General features: G+C 44.4%; 1 protein-coding gene across 1 annotated transcript in view; it reads right to left on the reverse strand.

The window, feature by feature from the left end:
- Nucleotides 1–137: 137 nt before the first annotated feature.
- The window catches only part of LOC115328048, a 31,173-nt gene continuing 8,000 nt past the window's right edge, over nucleotides 138–23,310 (reverse strand). Inside the window, exons 3-8 of the mRNA XM_040205688.1 lie at nucleotides 13,350–13,424; nucleotides 13,203–13,271; nucleotides 9,061–9,324; nucleotides 6,079–6,326; nucleotides 2,647–2,806; nucleotides 138–625 (exon numbers count right to left, since the gene is read on the reverse strand). Coding sequence (XP_040061622.1) covers nucleotides 138–625; nucleotides 2,647–2,806; nucleotides 6,079–6,326; nucleotides 9,061–9,324; nucleotides 13,203–13,271; nucleotides 13,350–13,424 — 1,304 coding nt within the window. The remainder of the gene's footprint in view (nucleotides 626–2,646; nucleotides 2,807–6,078; nucleotides 6,327–9,060; nucleotides 9,325–13,202; nucleotides 13,272–13,349; nucleotides 13,425–23,310) is intronic.

Below are 23,310 nucleotides of genomic sequence, written 5' to 3' on the forward strand. Positions count from 1 at the left end.
GTCTTTTGGACTGTTTCGTGGCCGTTATCATTCATCCTTTTTGGGATCGGAATGGCCGTTGTTGAAATACGTAAGAATGTGAATGACTATGACATTAAATGTGGAACTCTTTATTTACAACTATTTACAGACGCATTTCAAGGCCAATCCGAGATGTCCGACCACCTTGGACTAGGACAGGGGGTTCGGGAGGGGCTTCCGCAAGAAAGGGGGCTGAGGTGGGAACAGGGCCTGGAAGCGTGGAGGGGGCGGGTGGGAGTACGGGGGCCAGATGCGTAAAGGGGGCGAGTGGGAGTATGGGGGCCGGAAGCGTTGAGGGGGCGGGTGGGAGTATGGGGGCCAGGAACATGAAGGGGGCTGCGAGCGCTCCCAACATGGCGAGAAGTACAGGCTCCACCATCCGGGTGTCGGCTGCCAGAGTGGGAACTGCCAGCTGGATGACGATGGGGGCCGGAGACGTGTCTGCCCTTGGGGGCGGCCCGCAGCTGCCGGCCTCCTTTCCTGTCGGCTGCAGATGCCAGCCACTTTGAAAGGGCCCTTTCAATGCCTTGTATCGTGTTGGTCGGCTCTTGCTCCTTGCTTTTGTCCCCCCCTCTCAGGTGGCGGAGCCTGGCACGGACAGCCGCTGTAAAAATATCCACAAGAAAAATCTTGAATCGCGAAGCATTTTACCGATGGCATAACCATTATCTAGTGTTGGGCAAGAAGGTAATCCCAAGATGACGAACAAATAACTTCTGAAATGATACATGTTAGCAAAATAAACCACCAATGCAATGATTACAAGAAATCCTAAAGTCAACTGAGCAATGTTGTTTCCGAAACAGTGTGTGTAAAAAGCACATTAATTTTAACCCTATTGTAAGCTAACTTTTTATGCCTCTTTTCTATAATCAAGTTTTAGCAACATAAAATTAGAAAGGGATTCTTCAAGATAGGTGTGATTATAAGAATAATTGAATGGAAATTTTACCATTGGCCCGAGTGCCTCCACAGCTGCGGCACATACAATGCCTTCAGTGTGAGGAAAGATAGGGCATCGATGGCACTGCCTATATACTTCTGCCTATCTCGAAAGCTGTGTGCAGTGCTGGGAGGGGCACAGGCTCACAACGCGTGAAGAACATTTATGCTTTCGCATTCACAACTCATAACAAGTGCTTATGTGTACCTCGAGCCTTTTAAATATACCCGAAGCTTGTGCGTGCTTAACGTCCCACTCTGGGAGAATGCTTTCCCTTTAGCACTCAGATGCACTGCAGCAAAGCAAGATTAACGAAATTGCAATGCTCACTTCGCAGTTGCCGCTTCACTGCAGCACAGAATAGCGTGGTGAGAAGCGCACTCAACAAAGCTAACACACACGCCAGAGCAGAGTAGAAACACCACAGTATTGCGAAAATTCTGAGTACTGTTTGTGTTTAACACTGACAAAGAAATCAAATAGGAGAGAGAGTATGTTATTTCCGGCTAAAATCGAAAGTTCTAAAAATTCGCACAAGTCTACCACAGGGATCTGGACATGTAGCGGAGCCCAAGTCATTATATGTAGGTTTAAGAGTTTTCGGTTCAGACTGATAAAAACCGATAAAAGGAAATTCGGTTTTAAACGAAAAAGATCAGTTTGTAGGTTTGCCGTTTTCGGTCTAAACCGATAAAAGTATGTCTAATTCATTTTCTAAAATTCGGTTTTAACCAAAAAAGGTCACTTTTTTAGGGTGGCCGGGGGAGGGTGGGGAGGGGGGGAGAGAGAGAGAGGTAGAGAGAGAGAGAGAGGGCTTTGCAAGGTTCGACATTGTGTGACCTCTTTGTGATTGCCCTCTTCCGAGGTTCAGCATGCAACAAAAGAGGTCTTGGATTAGCCTTTGCGGGGCATCTGTGTATTTTCTGTGATCGGGCTTAGTGTGTCACGTTCCCGGTCCTAAAAAAAGTTTGGATGTGGGCTAGTATAAGATGTTTCGCTTCATGCACTTCAGAGGACATCGAAAAAAGCCGTTAATACTTATCTCAACACCCTCTTTCAAACTACCCTTTGGTTCAGAACATAAATACAATGGATTTTTTTGCCATTTCGCTGGTTCCTGTACGGTCGTCACCTGAGGCGATCACGTCGTCAGAAAGGGAAGGAAAAAGGAGCGCGCTTAATATTATGCCCGCGAATTCCGCGATTTTGAAGTGTGTCCTGACGAAAGTTGTAGTGAAGACCATGTATGTATCTGTGCATTATTCTTTGAGCGATCACAAACATCAGAGCTACAAGGATCATCTGATCCGCCGTCGGATAGTGTTTACTTCATATTCACCGAAAACAAAAAGGTAAACTTTTGTGGGCATAAATATACACTAAAAAAAAACGGGAATTGAATTTTAAAATAAACAGCGAAAAAGGTACGTCAAATTTCGAAAAAATAAAAACCAAAAACGCGGAACTCTAGTTATATGTTCTATATTAAAAGAGTGAAATCAAGATATGGCGCAATGCTGGCGCCAGTTCCTCACATTTGAGCTAAATGTAGCAAGATGTGGCAAAATAAGCACTTCGGTTCAGTTTGGCGCAAATGGCGCGGCAATCACATTACTGATAAAGGGCATATCCTGAAACAACAAAATAGTCTCAAAGTAGAAAAGTAAAAATAAAGCAATTACCAAGGACCACATCGTACAGCCTCGTGCCCTTAAAGGACCTCTTGCCCTTTCGGCCCATGAGGCTGAACTGCAGTTGTATCTCCTTGCGGACTGTCCGCTCCATAACGAGGCGCACAACGTTCGAGAGGGTGGTCCCGCCGAGGGTTGAGAGTTCCTTTCTCTGCAAAAAGATGAACTTATGAATGTTTTGACTTGGAAAATATAAAGAGCTAGACCAAGCACTGAATGATACATGGTTTGACTGAAACGATTAACTTATGCAAATTAAGAGAGAGAGAGTCTATACACTCTGGAACAACCCTATTTCAAGTGACAAGTATTATTGACGGTAGCAAGCAGCAAATAATCAGATTTGTAAGTTGTGTAATTATGACCTGAAATTCTAGGCACTAGCAAAGTTCACAATAGGAAGAATGCGTTTAGACTTAAAAAGGCCTAAAGTAGGCAAAACAGAAAACTGGCGCACTTTGCATTAATTCCATGGATAGTGGCATATAACTGCCTGTTTTACATTTTTGGTGGCTATTTTGGGGCTTCAGCTTAAATGCATGCATATAGTGAACCTTCTCTAGTACCTAGATACAGGTCCTAGCAACGAACGAACACACCTTGTGCAGTGCATTTTCAAAAGACGCACATTGAAGCCGACAGCGGACAGCAGCTTAATCCGTAGCTGTTGTATAATCATATTTTACGCTTTTCATGAGCTTAAAGAACAAAAGAATGCAATCTCAGGCAAATTGAAATCGATGCTTTTTTTGTTCCTGGACTATTCCGTGCCGCTTGTCCTCACTCAGAGGCATATTGATTTAGTTTACTTCTACATGTCCAAGGCACCTGACACCGTAACCACAAATATCCTCTGCATAAGCTATATTGCTATGGTGTTTCTCCTACACTCGTCTGGTTTCAGTGTTATCTTACTGACCGCAAAAGCAGTGTGTGAATTTTAAATAGTTTTTCAGATTTTTTTTTTTTTGTTTGGTGTTCCCCGAGGGTCTAACCTGGGACAACTATTGTTTCTTATATTTATTAAAACGACGCTGGAAAAAAACAAAACGAAAAACATACCGTAGAATATTGCGCATTTGCCCATTCCACACTAAGCGCCAATTCCCAAATTTGTAAGACCTGAGAAAATATGCACAGTACATTGAGTAACACTGATGACCGGACAAGCACCCATCCCAGATTTTTTTGTGATTATCTCCAAAGTTTGAGTAGGTGCTTGCCCGGTATTTTACGGTATTCTTCTTAGTTCCGGAACAGGTCAGGCATTTCTTAAAATAAATTATGGTAGAAAAAATTTTTTTTTCATGTAATATATATATATACCGCCAACCACATTTTGTTATTTGCGAAACAAACTACCATCTATACAGTCATTACACCAAGATCGTTCCCACATAGAACAATAGCTTTAATTAAATTTTTTGTTTTGTAAGCACAAAAGTTCATCAGAAGGCTACCACAATACCCAACAACGGTTTAATTATTAACAATTGAAACCGCAACCGCCTTAGAGCCAGCGACCTTAGAAATAGCTGTACATTTCGGTGTGGCACCCAAAAATAACTAAATTTCGGTTTAGCTCATAAAACTCAAACTGCATTTGCAGAGTGAATATTGCATGAAAAAAAATCTTTTTCTAACATAATTTATTTTTAACAGATTTAACAGACCCACTCCGGCTGGAAAAAAAGAATGTTGAATGTTTTTTTTCTTTATTTCAATGTCTCTTTAACGATATTGGAGTGTGTGTAAATGCATCTAGGTTGTTATTCTTTGATGATTTTAACCTATATTTATCTGGTCACCCGCTGACTACACGTGTGGTGCTCGGCAAACTTTTTGTTGATCAACCCCGGTAAGACTAAAGTTCATCAATCTGTAAAAGACAGGACGCAATTTTAAATGTTTATGCTTTTGGTTCCACTTCTATTTTGCGGGTGTCGCTAGTTTGGGACCTTGGCGCCATTTTGATAGTTAACTTATTTTTTCTCCATGTCTCTCAAATTGTCAGCTCAGCTGTAAATTGCTAGGCATGATTTCTTGTTTGATCAAAGAACTTTTGAGTGATGCAGATGTGAATGCTGAAACGAAATACTGCTCAATGCCACAATGCCCAGCTTTCCTGGACAGAACTATAACACATATATAGCACTTGCCACAAAATAAATGTGTGAAGAGCTGCAGAGGGGAACTTGTATTTTAAAAACCTAAATTCAAGCTGTGCAGTGGAATATAGTTAAACCGAAATTGAGGAGCATGACATTTTTTTGTTTGAATGCAAAGTTTGATTGAGGTGCTAATCTGCTGCATAATGCCAGAGAGAGTACAGTAAGACATTTTACACTTCACGTTGCTTTAGGCTTCGTTCCAACATCAAAAACTTCTTTTTGGTCGTTACATTTTGGAGGCTGAAAATTCTAATTTGTTCACTACTTTGTAGCTAGATGAGATACCATAACCAATGTGATTAGAAGAGTGCCATGTTCACAACTAATATATTTTAGACAGGTTAAAGCCTGAAAGTTTGATTTTTTCACAGATAATGTTAGCGAGCAAGCAAAAATTAAAAGCAGTGTTTTCCAATTTTGTATGCTAAGCATTTGATTGGTGTGGCGGCATTCTTGAGTGCTGCCAAAGCATTTGTCTAGATGATGCAACGATATGGCTTTTTTCACTGCACATAATTATCATCATAATAATTCTCAAATTTTTTAATATCTTAATTTTGCAACTATTTTGCTCTGTGCGACGCGCAGTAATCTGCAATGGAGTCCAATGTACTGATTGTGTGCTGAGAGTGGGCTTTGCCTTGCACATGGAGCTAATGAATGATAGAATCATGCAACAAAAATTCGCGCAGCAAGAAAGTTAGCTGAATGCCGACCGCCCATTGCGCAAAGGCAGGCAGATATCGTCGCACACAAGAGCAACATTAGACAAGGAACTCTGAGCAACTTCCTAGGTAATTTTGCAATCAGCAAATTTTTTGGCTGCTGCTATTTTTTTTCCAGTCCTCACAAAATTGGTTGGTAGTATGTGCTAGCAAGAACCCTCTATGATTTAAACATTGTTCGTTTTTGTGCCTTTGAATTATTTTTGAGATTTCTCTAAGTCCAATATATTTTTTATGGGATCCATTGCTTCCATCAGTTCGCAAGTTAGAATGAAGAGTTTTAACGACCAAGATTCCACTGAAATTTCAAGCTTTCTAGGTGTAAGCCGATGGACATCCACACTAAATTAATTGTTGTACGAGAGCTCTTTCCTGCCTCATACATTGGGCCTCAAGAGCACTGCCAGTTCTGTTACCTTTCCGGATCCTACATTTATACAATGGGCTTCTGACAAAGGTTTCAGCTAACTTTACTGTATCCATGAGGCTGCATAATTTTCACATAAATATGCCAGAAATATACTTACCAAGGCAACTCTCAGGGTGGCACTTTGTAGAGAGCCCTCGACCTCCTCAAACTCCTTCATAGTTTCTAATGGTAGCCTTGGCAGCTCGGGTGGGGGAGGCTCATTTGGCTGCCGAGAACCCTCCTCCAGGACTTCGATCCTCGCCAGGATGACATTTTGTTGCCTAATTATCAAACTGTTTTGTTGTAAAATTTCTTTGTTTAATTCCTGGACTTTGAGTAGAAGCTTTAGTGCTACCGTTTGGAATTCTGTAAGCACACAATAGTTTGATTAAAGAAATAATCAAACAACCGCAACTGAATAAACCAATGACCTCCAAAGATCAGCTGGCAAAGTAGGAAGACTGAACTCGCAGTGCAGGCTACAGGGCTAAAATCTAATAGCACAAAGGCAAACAAAGAGGGCTGTTTTCCCAAGCCTATATTTTGGATACAAAAACAATCAGATCGTTATATTGAAAGCTTTTACTCTGCCTTCTTTAATAAATCTCAGCAACTTTCCTACACACCTTGCATCGTTACTAGAAGCACTTCGTGGCTCGGTAGCGGAGCCTCCTATCCTGCGAATGCTTTGCGAGCGAGCCGAAAAATTTCGGGCACCAACCCAATAGCTGTAGCAAGCGCAGGAAACTGAGAGCAGCGTCGGTTCTGTCTGCTCCGCGATTCATACTGACGCACGTTTTAGGCCTACACATTCCGTTCGACCTTAAGTATGAGCGCAACGGACGCTATGAGACGACAGGGCCAATCAAGGAACGCCAGTGTGTTCGTCATGAAGTAAGTCGCCATCCAATCAGGTGCGAAAAATGCACAGTAACATTGCTCTTTTGTGACTGCTTGATTGGCCCTGTTGTCTCGTAGCATCCGCTGTGCTCGGACGTGAAGCGAAGCGGAGCAGTTTTGGCCTTGACCCGCGCGTGGGTGCAGATAGGATTGATCGATGTAAAGATGGACTGGTGATTCTTACTGACAGCGCTATCAGTATGCATCTACCTTGCCGCGCTTGCTAGATATTGCGCAAACGTCACCACTGTTGCCTGTGCATGACGCTGCTAGTACCAACGTACAGAACCGAAACATGCAAACGCTGGAATGCGGTGCTCAAGGAGCACCGCAATGCGAGTTGTTAGCACTGAACGGCGTGGCACCCCTACTAGTTCTAGTCCAAGAGGTGTGCACCACAAACTGTTTTGAAGATGCAGCAAGGTAGGTGGAACAGCCAAAAATTTATCGGTGCAAGCAGTACGAGAGTGCCCGTTTTAAGAAACATGCCAGCTCCCATCGTACCTGCCTATCCAACCAATGTTTTAAACTTATTTAACCCCTTACGTGCCTTGGACGAGCTGAGCTCGTCGGCATTTTTTTGGCTAAAAATGCCATGGTTTTTTTCCAGTGGTTTTTTCGGTAGCCCTCAATTCCACGGACGAGCAAGGCTGGTCCGTGCATTTTGGCGGCACTGATCATAGATGGCAGCACTCGTATTAATTGGCAAATATTTTTTTCACTTCATTTTTTTGTAATAAACTTTTCAAATTATATGTGTTATATGTGAGAGGAATAAAAATTCAAAATAAAAAATACGACACTTTTAAGGTACTTTGGGGAAACAGAATGTGGCACTTGAGGAGTTAAAGGGGCCCACCAAAACATTTTTGACCGGTTTGAAGTTCGCGCTGAAACGGAGCTCCATGAAAGCAGGAACACCGAGGAAAAAAAAATATTACACAAATTCTCAATATTTTGTGAGTTATTAGTAAATTAAATATTGCAGAAAACAACTTTAAATAAGCAAAACATAGCGCTTCATGACGTAAAATGAAACAGTTTAGCGATTGGAGCAAAGCGGTTGGCCAATTGGACGCGAGTTTGGTTGATAGCCCGTCGGCCCAGTCGGCTCGTCGGCCATTGGGCCTAGCTGCAATCATCGTAGCTTTGGGATCGGGTTGCAAATCATCGATGAATTTACCGGGCTTATCGGATTTTTAGTGCGGATCTGGGCGTCGCGCCGTACGAGGACACTCCACGCAAGCGCCGCGTCTCTGCCTCAGTCCGCTTCGACAGCTGCGGAACACTCGTCTCCCGCAACTCCGCCACCGGTGCCACCTCAGCGAGCAGGAGAGAGAAACTGGTGAGCAGTCCCGTTGGGCACCGGTCCCGTCGCCGCACTTCACTCGAACAGTGAAAAGTCTGTCACAGCACTAATAGAAAATAAAGATTCCCCTGGCTCCTCTTACTGCTTTTAGTTGACCGGGACCGGGGGCGCACAAGTGAAAAACGATGCGCGTTGTGTGCACGGATTACTTGGCTGCTCGCGATGGTACGTCGCGGACGCCGCTGGGAGGCGCGCATAAGCGACAAGGCGTTGTTTTCGCCCTTTTTGAACTTTACTTTCCAACTTTATTAGCTCTATAAAAATGACTTGTTAGAGAAATAATGACGGGTAACGTGTGATATACTTTATTTCGCTTCAAAATTCCTGGGACGGCTCTCGCCAATCACGAAACCTAAAGAATGTGAGGTATAGTGAAAGAGAGCGCCGTTATGCGCGCGCATTAGGCACCTCGCGGCGTCATCGTCGGAGGAGGTGTTTCCCAGTTGTCAAATTAAAATATGATGCGCTAATATTTTCAAACTCTTTCGTTGTCCACTGGGTTTCCGGGACCACTAGCGTGTAGAAACCGCAAAAAAAGTCGACGCTCAAATACTGTTGGAGGGCCCCTTTAAGTAAAAATTGTTGCCTTTTCATTAAGGCTAAAACATTTTGCATGCCCAAAGAAATCTGTGATTACATCTTGTTTGAGCTTTGCGTTTTAGGTGCTTTGAATTCAGGTAAAAAACGCTATTGTAAAACTCTGGCGTGGTGTCCGCTAATGACAACATTATTTCGTCCATCGAAACACATTAAGCTACACACTGGTAGAGTAACTGATACACACTGCTTGCAGAGCAGAGTATTGTATCCGTTTTCCAGCCCACGGCTTACCATCCATAACGCACCCCTCAGCTCCTTTCTGCAGAGTTTGATGGCGTTGCCCGGTTCCCGCTGAAGCCCCCTCTGGGCCTTCCTTCCCTGTTGGGGCTGGGGCCTCACGGCTTCCCTTCCGAGCTGGGGCAGGGGCTGGAGCATCTCGGCCTCCCTTCCGCGTTGCAGGTGGAGCCTCTCGGCCTCCCTTCCGTTTTGCAGTTGGTAGGTCCTTGCGTGTTGGCCTTGAGGCTCGAGCCCGTTGAGGTCCCTTCCAACCTGGGGCTAGAGAAAAGAAAAGCCCTGGTTGCAAGTGCTACCAACAGTTTTATACCACACTAAGGTTTAATAATGACCAAGGTATGCAGTTAGCCTACATCGTTTTCAGAAACATTTTGAAGAATGAGTGCACAGCTCGGCAGGTCTTGCGCCATCCGCACGCTTTCATAGAAAACTAACTTGTGGCCAGACTGAACATTTGTACAATGCCAGATGCTCAACAGTGTGCATTTATCAGTGACCAAAGTGATGTAGGACACCATACAGTGACACTGATTGTGATGGGGGACTTTACCATGAACGTTAAAGACAGAACCAACTAGTGGCCTCTGCAACCTATGTGCGGTCTGAGTATGAACTGAGGCTCAGTACGGACCGAGACAACAAAAATGGTGTCAAAATCGCTGCTGGCGCTACATTGATTCTAGCGAAATACATTGGCATTTAGCGCATTGGTTCTGACGCTACGAATCATGGAGATAGCAGCCTTGCCGAGCGTTTCTACGTGAGTGCACAGTGCGGAAACCTCTCTTGTCCTACAAGCAAGCACTTTAGGTTACCCAGCATATGTATGAACATGAAAGCGTACACGCATAACCCGACATAGACAACATTTAATTCTCAGTTGCGATGTGCCCAACATTAACACTGTGAGTCATGTTTAGACTTCTCTGTTTTTGGAGTCTATTTTGTACTAAATTCGGAGCATTTTCATTCATGGCACACGAATCTTTCTCAGTGCACGGCAGATAGTTCAATGTTCTTTATGTTATTAGTGCCATAGGGTGTTGGTCTTTATAAAGATACGTGCGAGAACAGAAGTAAAAGATTTTTAAACAGCACGGACAGTTTTATTGTCCAGTTATTGTTTCCAACACTTGAGGTGAAACACATTGCTAATTACAATATTTAATACAAGCAGGCATGCTTTCCACAGTCGAAGTAAGTGAAAGCAGTGCTCCAACACGGTACACCAAAACAAAGACATCCTTTATGCAATCACACTGTTTATACTGTTTATGGGAAGAACCCAGACCAAATGTGCAACGTGACAGAAGGTGATCGTACATACACCCTCGAAAATCTGTGCAAAGGTTTAATCTTCAACAAAAGGACGCCAGAGAAAGACAAACCAACACCCCACAAAAAAACAATCTGGTATGAAGGTCACAAAAGGGCGAAATTAACTTGCTCATCCTTGGTTCGACTATTGTCAAGGTGGGATATGTGCTTCATCGTATATAGGGCCAAAATACAGTTTATAGAAAGCTTAAGAAAAAAAAAGAGGAAAGTACAAAAGTGGAACAGACAAGAGTGCAAATCAGAAACAAAGAAGTTGGAAAAGTTGTCCGAGGATCGCAGGGAGAGTAGGGTCCCCGAATGCGAAGTTTTTCGGGTAAATCGGAATTCGCAATATTTGTATCAGCGAGCGTTGTTTGGAGCTTACTAGATTCATATGAACACGGTAAACCCAAGTTATGTTGCATACATTAGATAGGTTGTTGATCTGCACGGTCTCTCCACCGGAGGAATAAACATACGCCTGCGTTAAATTAACGCGCAACACCAAATGTCGACCATGTCACGTTACATGTATGCATTCATGTCGCACATGTACATGCTGGGTTACTTGATGTGCTTGCTCGCGGGACAAGAGAGATTTCTGCAATGCTTGATTTGCAGTGTCAGAAATGATGCGTCCAATGCCAGTGTATTTCGTTGAGAAGCAGCATAGTGCCAGCAGCGATTTCGGCAGCCCTTTTTATTTTTCCGAAAGGGATACTGAACCGAAATTTGTATTTCGTCAAAAAAGGCAGTGGGAGCATTAAACTGGAAGCTACAAATCCCAAGACATCACTTTTACAACAATATCTCGAACAAATGGCTGGATTTTTGGAAAAGAATGACAGAGTTGAGCGAAACTGGTGGCTGGTCTGATGCCACATTGCTGGGCTAGCAAGCTTTGAGGGAGCCCGGTAATGCAACATCAGACTGGTAACATGATGTTAAATGACCCGCCAACTTCGCTCAATCACTTCATTCTTTTCTAGAAATGCAGCAATCCATTTAAGATACAGTGTAGACCAGATATAACGTATGTCGCGAAAATCCGCACTATAAGCGGTACCGCGCTATAACCAAAACTTCAAATTTTCAGGCCAAAATGCAGGCCATCAGACAACTTAACTTTGTAAAAGAATTTATTTTATATTAAATGAAAAATAAAGCTTAGTTTCAAGAAAGTCTTTATTTCACCAGACTAGTACACTTCTCTCTCAAGTGTGTCACACATTTTGAAAGAAATGAGCGACTTTTGCCTGGCGCAGCCTTTTAACGGCGTCGCGGGTTGCGGACGGACGTTGCGAGCATTCAGGATTGCTAACCCTAATCCCTTTTCTCCGGCGATGAAAACGCGTGAAAATTCGCCTCCTTTATGCGGTACGCGCCAGTAATACCTTCAACTTGAGCACAGGCATGAAATGGTCCAAATAAGAAATCCGGACGATGTTCGAAAACAGAAATGCTTAGAAAGCACCACTGTAGTCGAAGTAAACAAACATGACGACACGGGCGTTTCTGCCGTCTTGAGAGTGCTGCCACAACATCGTCGCACGAGTAGGTGGATCTTCCCTTCTAGTACGTGCTGGGTTATCATAGCGACACAAAACAAAAATTCACAGTCAAGGATAGCGCTTTTACGCGGAACGATGAGCTTCTTCCACGCCGTCTACATCGACGATCAAAACCGACGCCGTGTTTGCGGGTGGAAGCAGCCAACCGGCCGGCCGGCCGGCCCGCGACCGGCATGCAACGCGCGCGAACACTTCTCCTCGACCTGCGATTGGTCTGTTGTTGCGGTTGTTTCCAACGTTTCCAACGCAGCGGAGGGGCGCACGCACGTGAACGACACGTGCGTGCGTCCCTCCGTCGCTATGGCGACTGAAGCCTTTCTCTTCGCTTCTCCCCGCTTCTTCGAGCAACCTCCTTGCCCCGCGAGTGCCGCTTGCGGCTCGCGCCGTTATCTAGTGTCGCACAGGGAAGCGTGCTCTCTGCGTCGGTCAGTCGGCGCGGTCGCCGGGCTGTTCCGAAAACCGCACTGTAACCAGTATTTCCCTTCGCGCGCCTGCATTTTAAGCGGTATGTAATTACATGGAGTTCTATGGGAGGCGAGCCGCGTTATACCCGGTCCTGCACTATAAGCGGTTACGTTGTAAGTGGTCTATACTGTATTGTTATATAAAAGTTATTTAGGTCCTGGAGTTTGTAGCCTCTTGTTGAACGCTCCCACTGCCTTTTGAGAAATACAGATTTCGATTCGATTCAGTATCCCTTTAACCTCATTATCTGATATTTCTATTGGAACTATGTCTCTGATTTCCTCTGATATTTCTATTGGAACTATGTCTCTGATTTCTAGTTGGAAGGTTTCAAAAACGAAGTTCAAGCAGGTGGCAACTCCATACCACAACAGACGATTCAACCAGCGGTGTTATAGTGTGAGGAAGTGAGTCAGATTTCTGCAAAGAGAATTGCGATTGTTTCTGAAATATGATCACTTTGGCTTTCAGTCAGAGGGACGATTGAACTGAGTATATCTTTGGCAGTTAAAAGATTGTGCATGTTACATCATGTAATAACTGCTCTGTCACATGTGACAGAGCAGTTGGAACAGTACTTGCAAAAATAGTGCCCTACTGCAGCAAGTGGTGATCGCTTGGCAGCGTTCAGTTTGAGGAGCAGTAAATAAAGAATTTCAACATCCACCTAGGTATTTATAAACAGGCAGGTTGCACAAGCCTGCTCATATTGGATTCTATGCAAATTTGTAACTTCTGCAGGCAGTTTTGACAGACTTTAAAACAGTTTTTATAAGCAATGCTTACGTGCAGCAGGGAGGGGGAAGTTCTCTTCAACTTCAATGTTTGATGGTTGGATATTTTCTCGGTCATCGCCTAGAAGGAGTAAGAACCATAATAGAGAATGTTTATCACAGTATCAGTAAGTCATTTTCCATTGAACCTGGTAGTTACCTGAGACTGCCGACGACTCCAAGCAGGAGGTTATCAAGGCTTCCATCAGCTTCGAATCCGCCTTCTTGTATGTGCCTAAAGACAAAAAAATGGGAACCACTTTTGTTAGTTTACACTATCTGTCATCCTGTATTGGTGGTCCTTGTTGGCTGTCTTTTTGTCACTGAAAATTTATAAAAATCACTAATAACTTTTAAACAAGTTACGGCAGGCTCTGAAGCTTCAGCATCTGGTTCCAACTGCCAGCACCATGTAAATGGGAAGCAGTGTATGTCCTGTCTACATCTCCCACTGTGCTGTCTCCTGTGTTTGTGGCATATTATTTAGAAATGAGTAACCAACCATCTTGATGCATATTTGAAGTTTGCAGGGAGAAAAACATCAGTCTTTCTTTTTTGAGGGGGGGGGGGGGGTGTTGAGATACGGGAAAAGAAGCAAAAAGCAACTTGGACATTAGTGTTGAGACAATTTAACTTTGGATTGCCAGTGTAGGGCATCACTGGATTACACTGTACATGAGCGATTTAACCAGCACAACTGCTAGCCTGCGGTCATGAACGTGCATCACGCGGTGACGATACACGCCCAAGCAGCACCAGAAAGTGAATTTCGATCGGCCGACGGTTGGCCAGTGTCTGGACAGCTTGGCCACTTTAAGTGCTTGGCCACCGGAGGCATAAACAAGGCCGGCAAGGGTCCGGCCAGAAACTAGTTGTTTTTAGCTTGTCCGCCGGAGACATAAACACTGCCGGCAAGCGCCTGGCCAAAAGTGCTCATTTTCAGCTTGGCCGCCGGGGACATAAACACGGCCGGCATGTGTTTGGCCAGAAGTGCTTATTTTCAGCTTGGCCGCCGGGGACATAAACACGCCCGGCAAGTGTTTGGCCACAGGTGCTGATTTTCAGCTTGACCGCCGGAGGCATAAACACGGCCGGCAAGTGTTTGGCCAGCAGTGCTGATTTTCAGCTTGGCCGCCGGAGACATAAACACGGCCGGCAAGTGTTTGGCCAGCAGTGCTGATTTTCAGCTTGGCCGCCGGAAACATAAACACGGCCGGCGAGTGTTTGGCCAGAAGTGCTGATTCTCAGCTTGGCCGCAGTGGACATAAACATGGTCGACAAGTGTTCGGCCAAAAGTGCTGATTTTCAGTTTCGCCGCAGGGACACCCATAATCTAAACTTTCATCGCGTTGACAAAACTTTGGCATAACGACGGGCAGCGAGAGAAGCATCATGAGCGAGTGGTTGGCAGGATATTAGTGCGTGCATCGCGCGAACAATGTTAGCGCAACCAAACGATCACCATTTTATTCAATTTTTTTTTTCGTTAGACTTGAAAGGCTATTGTCTTAACTAGCACTGTCGTGCGATATGTTCATTTGGAACATTACTAGAAGTGGGAAAATATTGTGCCCGTCAATGTTCTACGAAAATAAAATACGAAAGCAGCGCCGACGTCATCTTCGCGCTAGCAATACCGCTCTGTCGCTGCGCGGCACTCTTAGCGCGAATACCACATCCGCGATTTTCGGTTAGCGCTCCACATACATACTTCCCAACTGCACTCGAAGAAAAAAAAAAGTTGTAGTCGGGTGCATCGGGCGCACATGCTCCCCTTTCCTGGAAGACGCACCCTCCGTTACCCAGCCAGTGTACCTGTATACCGACCATAAGCCCCCTTCTCTACCTTAAAAACCTATAGATGTATCAATGCACTCAGCTTAGTAAACCGCCACGCTAGCCACGCACCCCGATCAGCTTGTGCTTGAATCGGATAAGATTGGATATTTCAGGCTTTGTGTTTTGGAAGAGCCTAATCAAGACGTCCCTCATATATTGATTAAACTTAAGTTAGTCTCAGTAATGTTTTAATTAGGTGCTAGGATACTGATTTTCTGATCCAAGGAAAGCTAACAGCTTCGGTTAAAACCACAACGGAAACATTCAAAATCGAACCACACGTAAAAGAAAAAGAAAATGAACATCTCGACCTAGATGTGCAGGACGCTGGTTTTGTTGTTAACAACGTGGTTGTTGGCGGGTGGTGGGCAACGCCGTGACGCTATCGACGCTATCGTGGTGATTGACGCCAGTGATGCTCGGCCGTACTACACAGTAAAAGTTTTTACACCTTTAAGGGTGTAACAGGGGTGTTGTAGCAACTTACACCCTCGGGTACACCCTTTTAACACCCTAAAAAACTAGGAATTCAACCTCGTATTTTACCGAAAATTTGCTGTTTCGTGTTACACCGTACATTTAGTGAAGAATGTGAGAAAGGTGTAGAGGAGGGTGCTAAATAAATAATGTGAAATGGTTTTGAAAAGCTTATACATGGCTCTGTACATAATGTACAGGTAAGATTTCTGCTTGAAAAGCAACAGTTGTTAGCAGTCTAGTTTCTTATAATGTCAGTTTTAATTCATGCAAATAGCTGATAATAAAGTGCCTCTTTTGCATACAATTTTTATGTTTGCAAACAAAATTTTATATATGAGTTTATATTTAATTTTCTTACAAATCACTCCATGCTCAGAAATCGGAAAGTAGGGTGAAATGCTCTACACTAGCATTTTTTACAAATATTTATTGATGGAAGTGTACAGTAAGAAAATCAGTTAGTCTCGAGTTTATATCTGGCAACATGAAATCAAAATATTGTGAAAATGTTTGACAAATATTCATGACATGCTGCTAGAACCTGTCCCATGACCATGTCAACCCCAGTAAAATATTCATTTGAGAATATGGTGACATGCACAAAAACTCACACACATAAAGAGGCAAATCCCATAATAAACCAGTCCGAGACATCCCATAAAAAATGGCCTATGGTAGTCTATGGGAAATTCAATGGGAGGCTATCACCCCCTGTAGCTTTGCATGGTCGGCCTTAAAAATTTATAGATACAGCTACAGCCAGCTATAGAAAAGTTTAGGGCCTTGTGTCTAAAGTCTCAGGGCTATGTTTCAATAATAACAACAACAACAACAACAACAACAACAATAATAATAATAATCAATAAGTTAGTGTTTTAACAGTGTCCAGGGACATCCAATTGTTCTTCTTGCGGGCGCAGTGCAATAAAACGCACAAACAGACGCTTGCGCGCTCGCAGTCGCACACATACACGCGCGCACGCACGTACACACGCATGCACTCGGGCAATCCCACGCCCGCGCGCAGAGGCACACGCACGCACAACCAGAAACGCACACGCGCACGCACGGGGACGTATCCACACGCGCGCGCACCAACACACGCACGGGCATGCACACACACACACACACACACGCAAACAATTACGACGAAGGAAACGTTGCTTAAGTTAGTTTCGGTTTCGGTTTACACAAAAAAAGAAACAACCTGAAGTTTAAATAAAACCTGAGATTTACTCACTTTTTGTAATATTTTACATTATTATTTTAGTGACATTCTTACTGTTACTAATATAATAATATTTTGCTTCGTATCGTTGTAAAATAATTAACAATAAATAAAAAGGAAAAGAGACTCTTAAAGGCTGCGCAAGACCATCGCTATCGCAATCAGCTTCCGTTGGGCTCGGTTGAATGATTGTTGAAGTTCCAGAGGCTTCGGAAATTTCCTTTTTTTTACGTTTTAGCCGTTTTAGTGGATATTTTAAATATCTTCCTTGCGAATACCGTGTTCAAGAATAACAATCGGTGACTGAGAGCTGAGAGACGCTGCCTCTTGCCAACGCCCGTAAGTTCAGAACCTCCCATGCACGACTCGTGCAAACGCCGGTTAGCAACTTTCTTTTGTTTCTGCGAAATGGGCTGCTGTTTCAAACTTTGTCATGTACCGTGCGCTTGCTAAGCTATGCTTGATTCTAACTATGCTTCTACCCTGTGTTATTTCGTTATTTGAAAAGAGCGTATCTTCTTCAAAATCTGTGGCTCGCTCCGCAGTGTGAGAAAGATTCCCGCGCGGCGGAACCGTGGGCATGTTCTGGGCGCCGTCGTGCGGCGCTCGTCCGACGACGCTTGTGCGGAGCGTTCAAGTGCCGTCTGACGGCAGTTCAAGCATTCAGTCGCCGTCCCAAAGTGTTAATCACAGGTCACGCTAGTTCTGACGTCTTGTCCTAACAGCCGCTCGCCACCGATTTGTTTCATAAAGCGGGAGCGAGAAAAACGTTACAAGAGCGAGCATGCAGCATGATTTTTTGCATATGCTAATGCCTGTGCGTTGAGACGCGCGGTCTCTTCGTCATATTTCCGAGGGTAAAAGCGCTAAAAACAAAGGACAAACAACGCCCTGTGTTGTTTGTTTCTTTTACTTGTCCGTTGTTTTTAGAGGTTTCACCCTCGGAAATTAGGTTTCTTCGCGTTTACCGAACCGGCACACTTTTCAAGTTTACGATTGTGCGATGCAAAAAATAAAAACAGTTTAGATGTCACGTTTTTTAGTAGTGGCGAAAGCCCTTACAAAAATCAGAGCAGCTAGACAAAGCAAAAACATGAAAAAATGCGGAAAAAATTAACTAATGTCAAACCTGAATATTTTATGGCGTTCAAAGACTACCACCGCACCAACTCGCCCGGTTATTCTTTCTGTCAAAGAATAATAGCCAATAGTAATAAACAAATAAATGCCAACTATTAATTGGTTATAAAGTCGTAATTGGTGCAGTGCAGCCCTACCCTACCCTACTCTTTTGGTGATATCAGGTAATGTGTAAATGTATAGGGCAGTTCATAGCAACCATTTATGCCCGACCCATTATATTGAGATTTTTCTTTATATAAAAGTTACATGAAAAAAGGTGCTCTTCCTAAATTAAGCCGCACCACTGAATGTACAATAGCGTGTAACGTTTATGTATGTCCTCAGCAAAAGAAAAGGATGCATTAAAAAAAGGCCAATCATTTCGTTTCCTCTCTGTTGGAGCTTCTTTCACGTACACGCAAAATGTGGGTGTCTACGTCTAAAAGAGTGGAATTGACATTTCCTGCAGGGCTGGAAGGCCTGACTCAGTTTGGCTAGCAGCTTGAAACCTATGGGAACCTGGGGAACTGAACCACAAGAGTGAGAGTGACACCCGCCTTGCACTTTCTGAACGATGGCACCATGAGGAAGGGGGAGCTGCCCTAAAGTGAATGCAGTAGCACATGGCTCGTTCCAGCGAACCCCTATACAGATGATACCAAGCAGAAAATTATTAATAAATGTGTTATTAAAAACATGGAATGTGAATGGCACGGACAAGAAGGAGGAGATCAACACAGCGCTCTGTTGTGTTCATATCCTCTGTTCCCATATTCTTCATGATTTCTTTTCAATAATTGGCTACTAACTAGTCTCATCATCAGCACTAGTCAATAAAAGTGTGCTGCTATTTATTAGTATGCATTAACACGGTGCTTGAATCCTACAGTCATCCTACAGTTGAATCCTACAGTCATTTATTAATAAACAAAAACGACGGTGCAAGCTAGCCAAACAGGCAAACAAATAATTTATTAAAGACGGGTTTCTGAAGGATGACACAAACGCAGAGAAGTATCAAACACAGATGAGTAATAATGGGCAAAAAATGAATAGGCGACCCAAAAAAGAAAACGTAGGGGAAGACATGAAGTCAGTCTTTACAATTTCTCTTCTGCTTGCCACCACTTTACAAAGGGAATTCCTTCCTGTGCCTCACAGCGTTTTACTGTTCACAACCTCTGACATACCCAAGGACAGTAAACAGAAAAAAGCAACCTACTAACATTTGGATAAATGTGATTAAACAAACAACATGGAATGCCTTGAGCTTTCAACCTAGGAAATAAAAATTATGCACAACATCAAGATTTAAAAAGACGGACGCATCACACCTGTTTCTAACAAAAATATAGGCCAAGAAACTTCTTCCACTCAATAGCAAAACACAGGGAAGGCACTAATAGATTTCTAGGTTTCATCATTGCTAATGATTCTTTCAGTATACCCTTGTGGTCACTCTCTTTAGTCAAAATTATTTCATCATCATCATTCATTAAATCATCATCACAGTTGTGTTCTTTAAAGGGGTACGGAAACAAAAATTGAAATATTCAAATTTCGTTCGGAAGTGAATCAAGTATGAGGGATAATAACCGTAAATGATAATCGCACGGTTGTATTTTGAACGATTGGTTATATTTTTCGTTCCAAACGGTGCACTCGAGCAAGCGCTCGAAGAGAAGCGAACGGAGAGCGCGGTGCGTCATGGGATATCCGGCGCAAACAAAACCAGAAAGATTCCCCGCGTGCGTAGAGTAGCAAGGCAGGCGTGGTTATCAGCTTTGCCCTTGGTGGCGCTGGCACAATAGCGTAAGCGTTACAACCGAGCCGTTCGAAGTAAACCGTGGCGTGACGAGCGTGTGGCTGGCCCACGTGGGCTGGCCCAAGGAGCACGTAGCTTCCACAACACTGTCAGCTTAGGGCTGAACGGGGTGGGGAAAGCAAATTTTGTTCAAGTTTTGAGCGACGGGCTAATCTTCTAGGGGGAGAATGACTGTTTCCGGTTGCACGAACGAGGGTCCGAGAATGAGGGGGGTCCTTCCTTTCCGTCTTCTTGGACCGTTTGGTACAATGCGCGATTTGGGTGTTGAGCCAGATGCGCGTAGGAGACAAGTGATAAGCGAAGCGTGGGTTGCCTGCAATCCTCTGAGACAAACAAAACATGTCACTTGATCTCCAAACAGGAAAGCTTTACATGCTTCGTTTGTGGCAGACCATGATGTTCACAATGGTTCAGCCATGCAGTGCGATGCTTGGGGCCATTGCTTGCTCACTTAGAGTTCGAGAAAGGGGGGTGCCGTAGCACTTCCCAATTGCCCACGGGGTTATGATGTGGCTTGCAAGGAGCTCTTTTGTATTACTTCATGAAGTGAGTTGTGTTTAGTGTGACTCAATATTTCTTTATCACATGCCTCGTATGTGGTGATGTGGCAATCCCTCTAAGTGAAAAAAGTGTAAATGTCTTCAGTAAACATGATAAGCTGTAAATCACGTAATAATAATATGAGAATATGCAATACCATATATGATTTTTGTACAATTTACAAGTTCTGATATGTGTATTGGACACATTCCAATGAAATGTTCACTGGGGTCTATACTTCATTTCACCCTTCGTCCGAGCGCGGCGGACGCTACCAGCCAATCCAGCGTCGAGAGAGCGTCATGTGACCTTGTACTCCACATAACCAAAACGTCGCATGACACCCTCCCGGCGCCAGATTGGCTGGGGTGGCCCAGCATCCACTGGGCCACCCCAGCAGGTGCTCATCTCATGCCAAGCACCCTTTACCAAGGGTGTTAAAAAAAGCACCCTTCATGAAGGGTGCTTGCCTGAACGCCATAAGGGTGTTAGCCCAGGGACAAACTGATTTACACCCTTAAGTGTGTAAGAACTTTTACTGTGTACTCAAGGCTTCTCTTTCCCATTAGTGCCAGTAAGCTTGTGTAAAGTGAAAAGTATTGCAACCGAACAGTAAAGAGTTTTAGTAGATCGCTCCCATGACTCCGATAACGATACCCGGTACTCCGCTACCGCCTCCCTTGCGCATTCATAGTACCGTTATCGGAGGTATCGGAACGATCTACTAAAACTCTCTTTTGTTGCACTGTCCCTTCACCTAAAGTTACTTCTTTTTATTTATTTTTTTTACTGCTGCACTACCGGGGGATCTTAATGGTGGGACAACATACCATCCCTGAACCCACGACGACTGGAATGGTGGTCGCAACCAGCGTCGTAAGACTTAGTACTCAAAAAGTCCAATAAATATTGAGCAGCCTTGCATCAGCTTCGCGTGTCATTACTATGTAAAAGTTTCTGGGGTTGAGTTCTCAAACTTGACCTCCCGAAACTCTTGACAGTCTTCTGAGCAACACCCAATTTTTCTGGCGGTCTGTGATAAATCATGTATTAAGTGTATAACTACAGCCACTTTCGGCCAGTGACTGGCCGGAAGTCAATGGCTAGTGGCTGGCCAAACGTGAATGGCCAGTGGCTGGCCGAAAATGACTGGCCTTAGGTGAATGGCAAGTCACTGGCCTAAAGTGAATGGCCAGTCACTGGCCAAATATGAATAGCCAGTCATGGCCAAAGGTGAATGGCCAGTCTCTGGCCTAAAGTGAATGGCCAGCCACTGGACAAAGGTGAATGGCCAGTCACTGGCCTAAAGTGATTGGCCAGTCACTGGCCTAAAGTGAATGGCCAGCGACTGGCATAAAGTGAATGGCATGTCACCAGACGAGGACGAAAACACTGCTATTTCCGAGCACTTTGGCCAAGCTTGGGCCATCGAAAATCTGGTTGGCCATAGTATACTTGCCAGCGATGGCCCATTCACAACGTGCTGCTTGGGCGGCTACATCAGGCACGTAGCCAGGGTAGGTGCCCATGGAGCCTGGGCCCCCCCGAAATCTTCCATTTTGCTGGGACCTCCTCTTCCCCCTCCCCCTCATACAGCATTTTGTCATGCGTGCCCCCCCCCTAAACAAAATCCTGGTTACGTGCCTGGGCTACACGCTGGTATGATGGTTGTCCAAATTTAAACAAGCAGGGGTGGGGATACGACCCATTACCTAATAGTTGTGCACCGCAGGCTTTCACACTTATGCTCCGAGCTGGTGTCCACTTAGCCCACTCCGCTACTGATACCAGCTTCCCCCCCTCCCTTTTTAATCTAACACCCAGTAGTTGTTGTCCTCGAGAAACGTGTGCCACAACCGAGTCGGAAGTAAACTAATTCGGTGAAATAACCTAACAAAACGACGACAGGAAGTTTGCTTCAGAACATGAGCATGACATTGAGAACCTCGACCGAAACACCGCACACACACAGTCTGTTGTTATGTGACTATAGTAAACTCCTATAGCGAGCTCAGGAGTCAGGCGTTGTAACCCTTGTGTTATGGCGACCTAAGTATTGTGCACAAATAAAATGCAAGGCACCTCAGCAAGCCCAATTATTCTTCCAGAAAAGTTCCAAGAAACTTCTTTGATAGAAAATAGCGATCAAGCACGAAATGTGCTTTATTGCATATACTCTACACCTTTCCAAAAACGCTCCTAAGCCGCCGCCATGTTGCTGATGCGGCTGGTGCGACTCTTGCGCCCCCCTATCAGCTAGAAATTTTCTGCCACTCTCTCGGACTGTGGAAACCCCCTCAACGCGATTCTCTACCTATGTTTTGCAGTTCTGCATTCAACATTTTCTGGCCCCTCATGAAAGTTTCCACTTAACTTTCCTAATGCAAGCTGCGTACCGTTTCTGTGGTATCTTTTGCTGTGATAAATAGGAGTAAACGCCTGCCATTCAAGCGTTTCTGCTCGACATTCACGGGAAACGAAGGAGGGGAAGAACGTCAAACGGCCTTCGACGTGATTTTGCAAACAATGACAACTGTTCTCCCCTCTCCCAGAGATAATCCGCATAGAGTCCATCTCAGTCATAGTCAAAAATAGTTCTTCCAGTTGGAGCCAGTCATGCCCGTTCCTTTTCCTCGGTGCTGGTGTGAAAAAAAGAAGCTGTCCCCAAAACGTGCCCCAAAATGAAGTCATCTTGTATTCCATCCGATCGTCAAGATGCGACCGTCGACTCTGATTGTGCTATTTGAGATCTTTCTCAAATTAAGTCTTTTCAGATAACGCTGCATCGTGTGGTGCATACACTCTAAGAAAAAATGGAGGAAAAAAGTAGCAACGGCGCGTCTTCCTCCCTTCTACTGACGCGCCCCCAAGCGGACACGAGAAGGAGGGAGGAACGAGACGTTTTCCTCCTTCTCCAGGCAGACGGGAGAAAGCTTTCGCCCTCCCAACTCATCTTCTTTCGGTTTCGTTTTTCGAGCACGTCGCGCACGTTGTTTAATAAATTAATGTTGAGTTGATTAAAATTCAGTGGCAGCGAAGGCCGCCTGTAATTCCGTCTTCTAGTCCAAACGTGCAGAACATTTTGGT

The sequence above is a fragment of the Ixodes scapularis genome, unplaced genomic scaffold, assembly GCF_016920785.2.
Source record: "Ixodes scapularis isolate PalLabHiFi unplaced genomic scaffold, ASM1692078v2 PGA_scaffold1__304_contigs__length_218370807, whole genome shotgun sequence".
Classification (NCBI taxonomy): Eukaryota; Metazoa; Arthropoda; class Arachnida; order Ixodida; family Ixodidae; genus Ixodes; species Ixodes scapularis.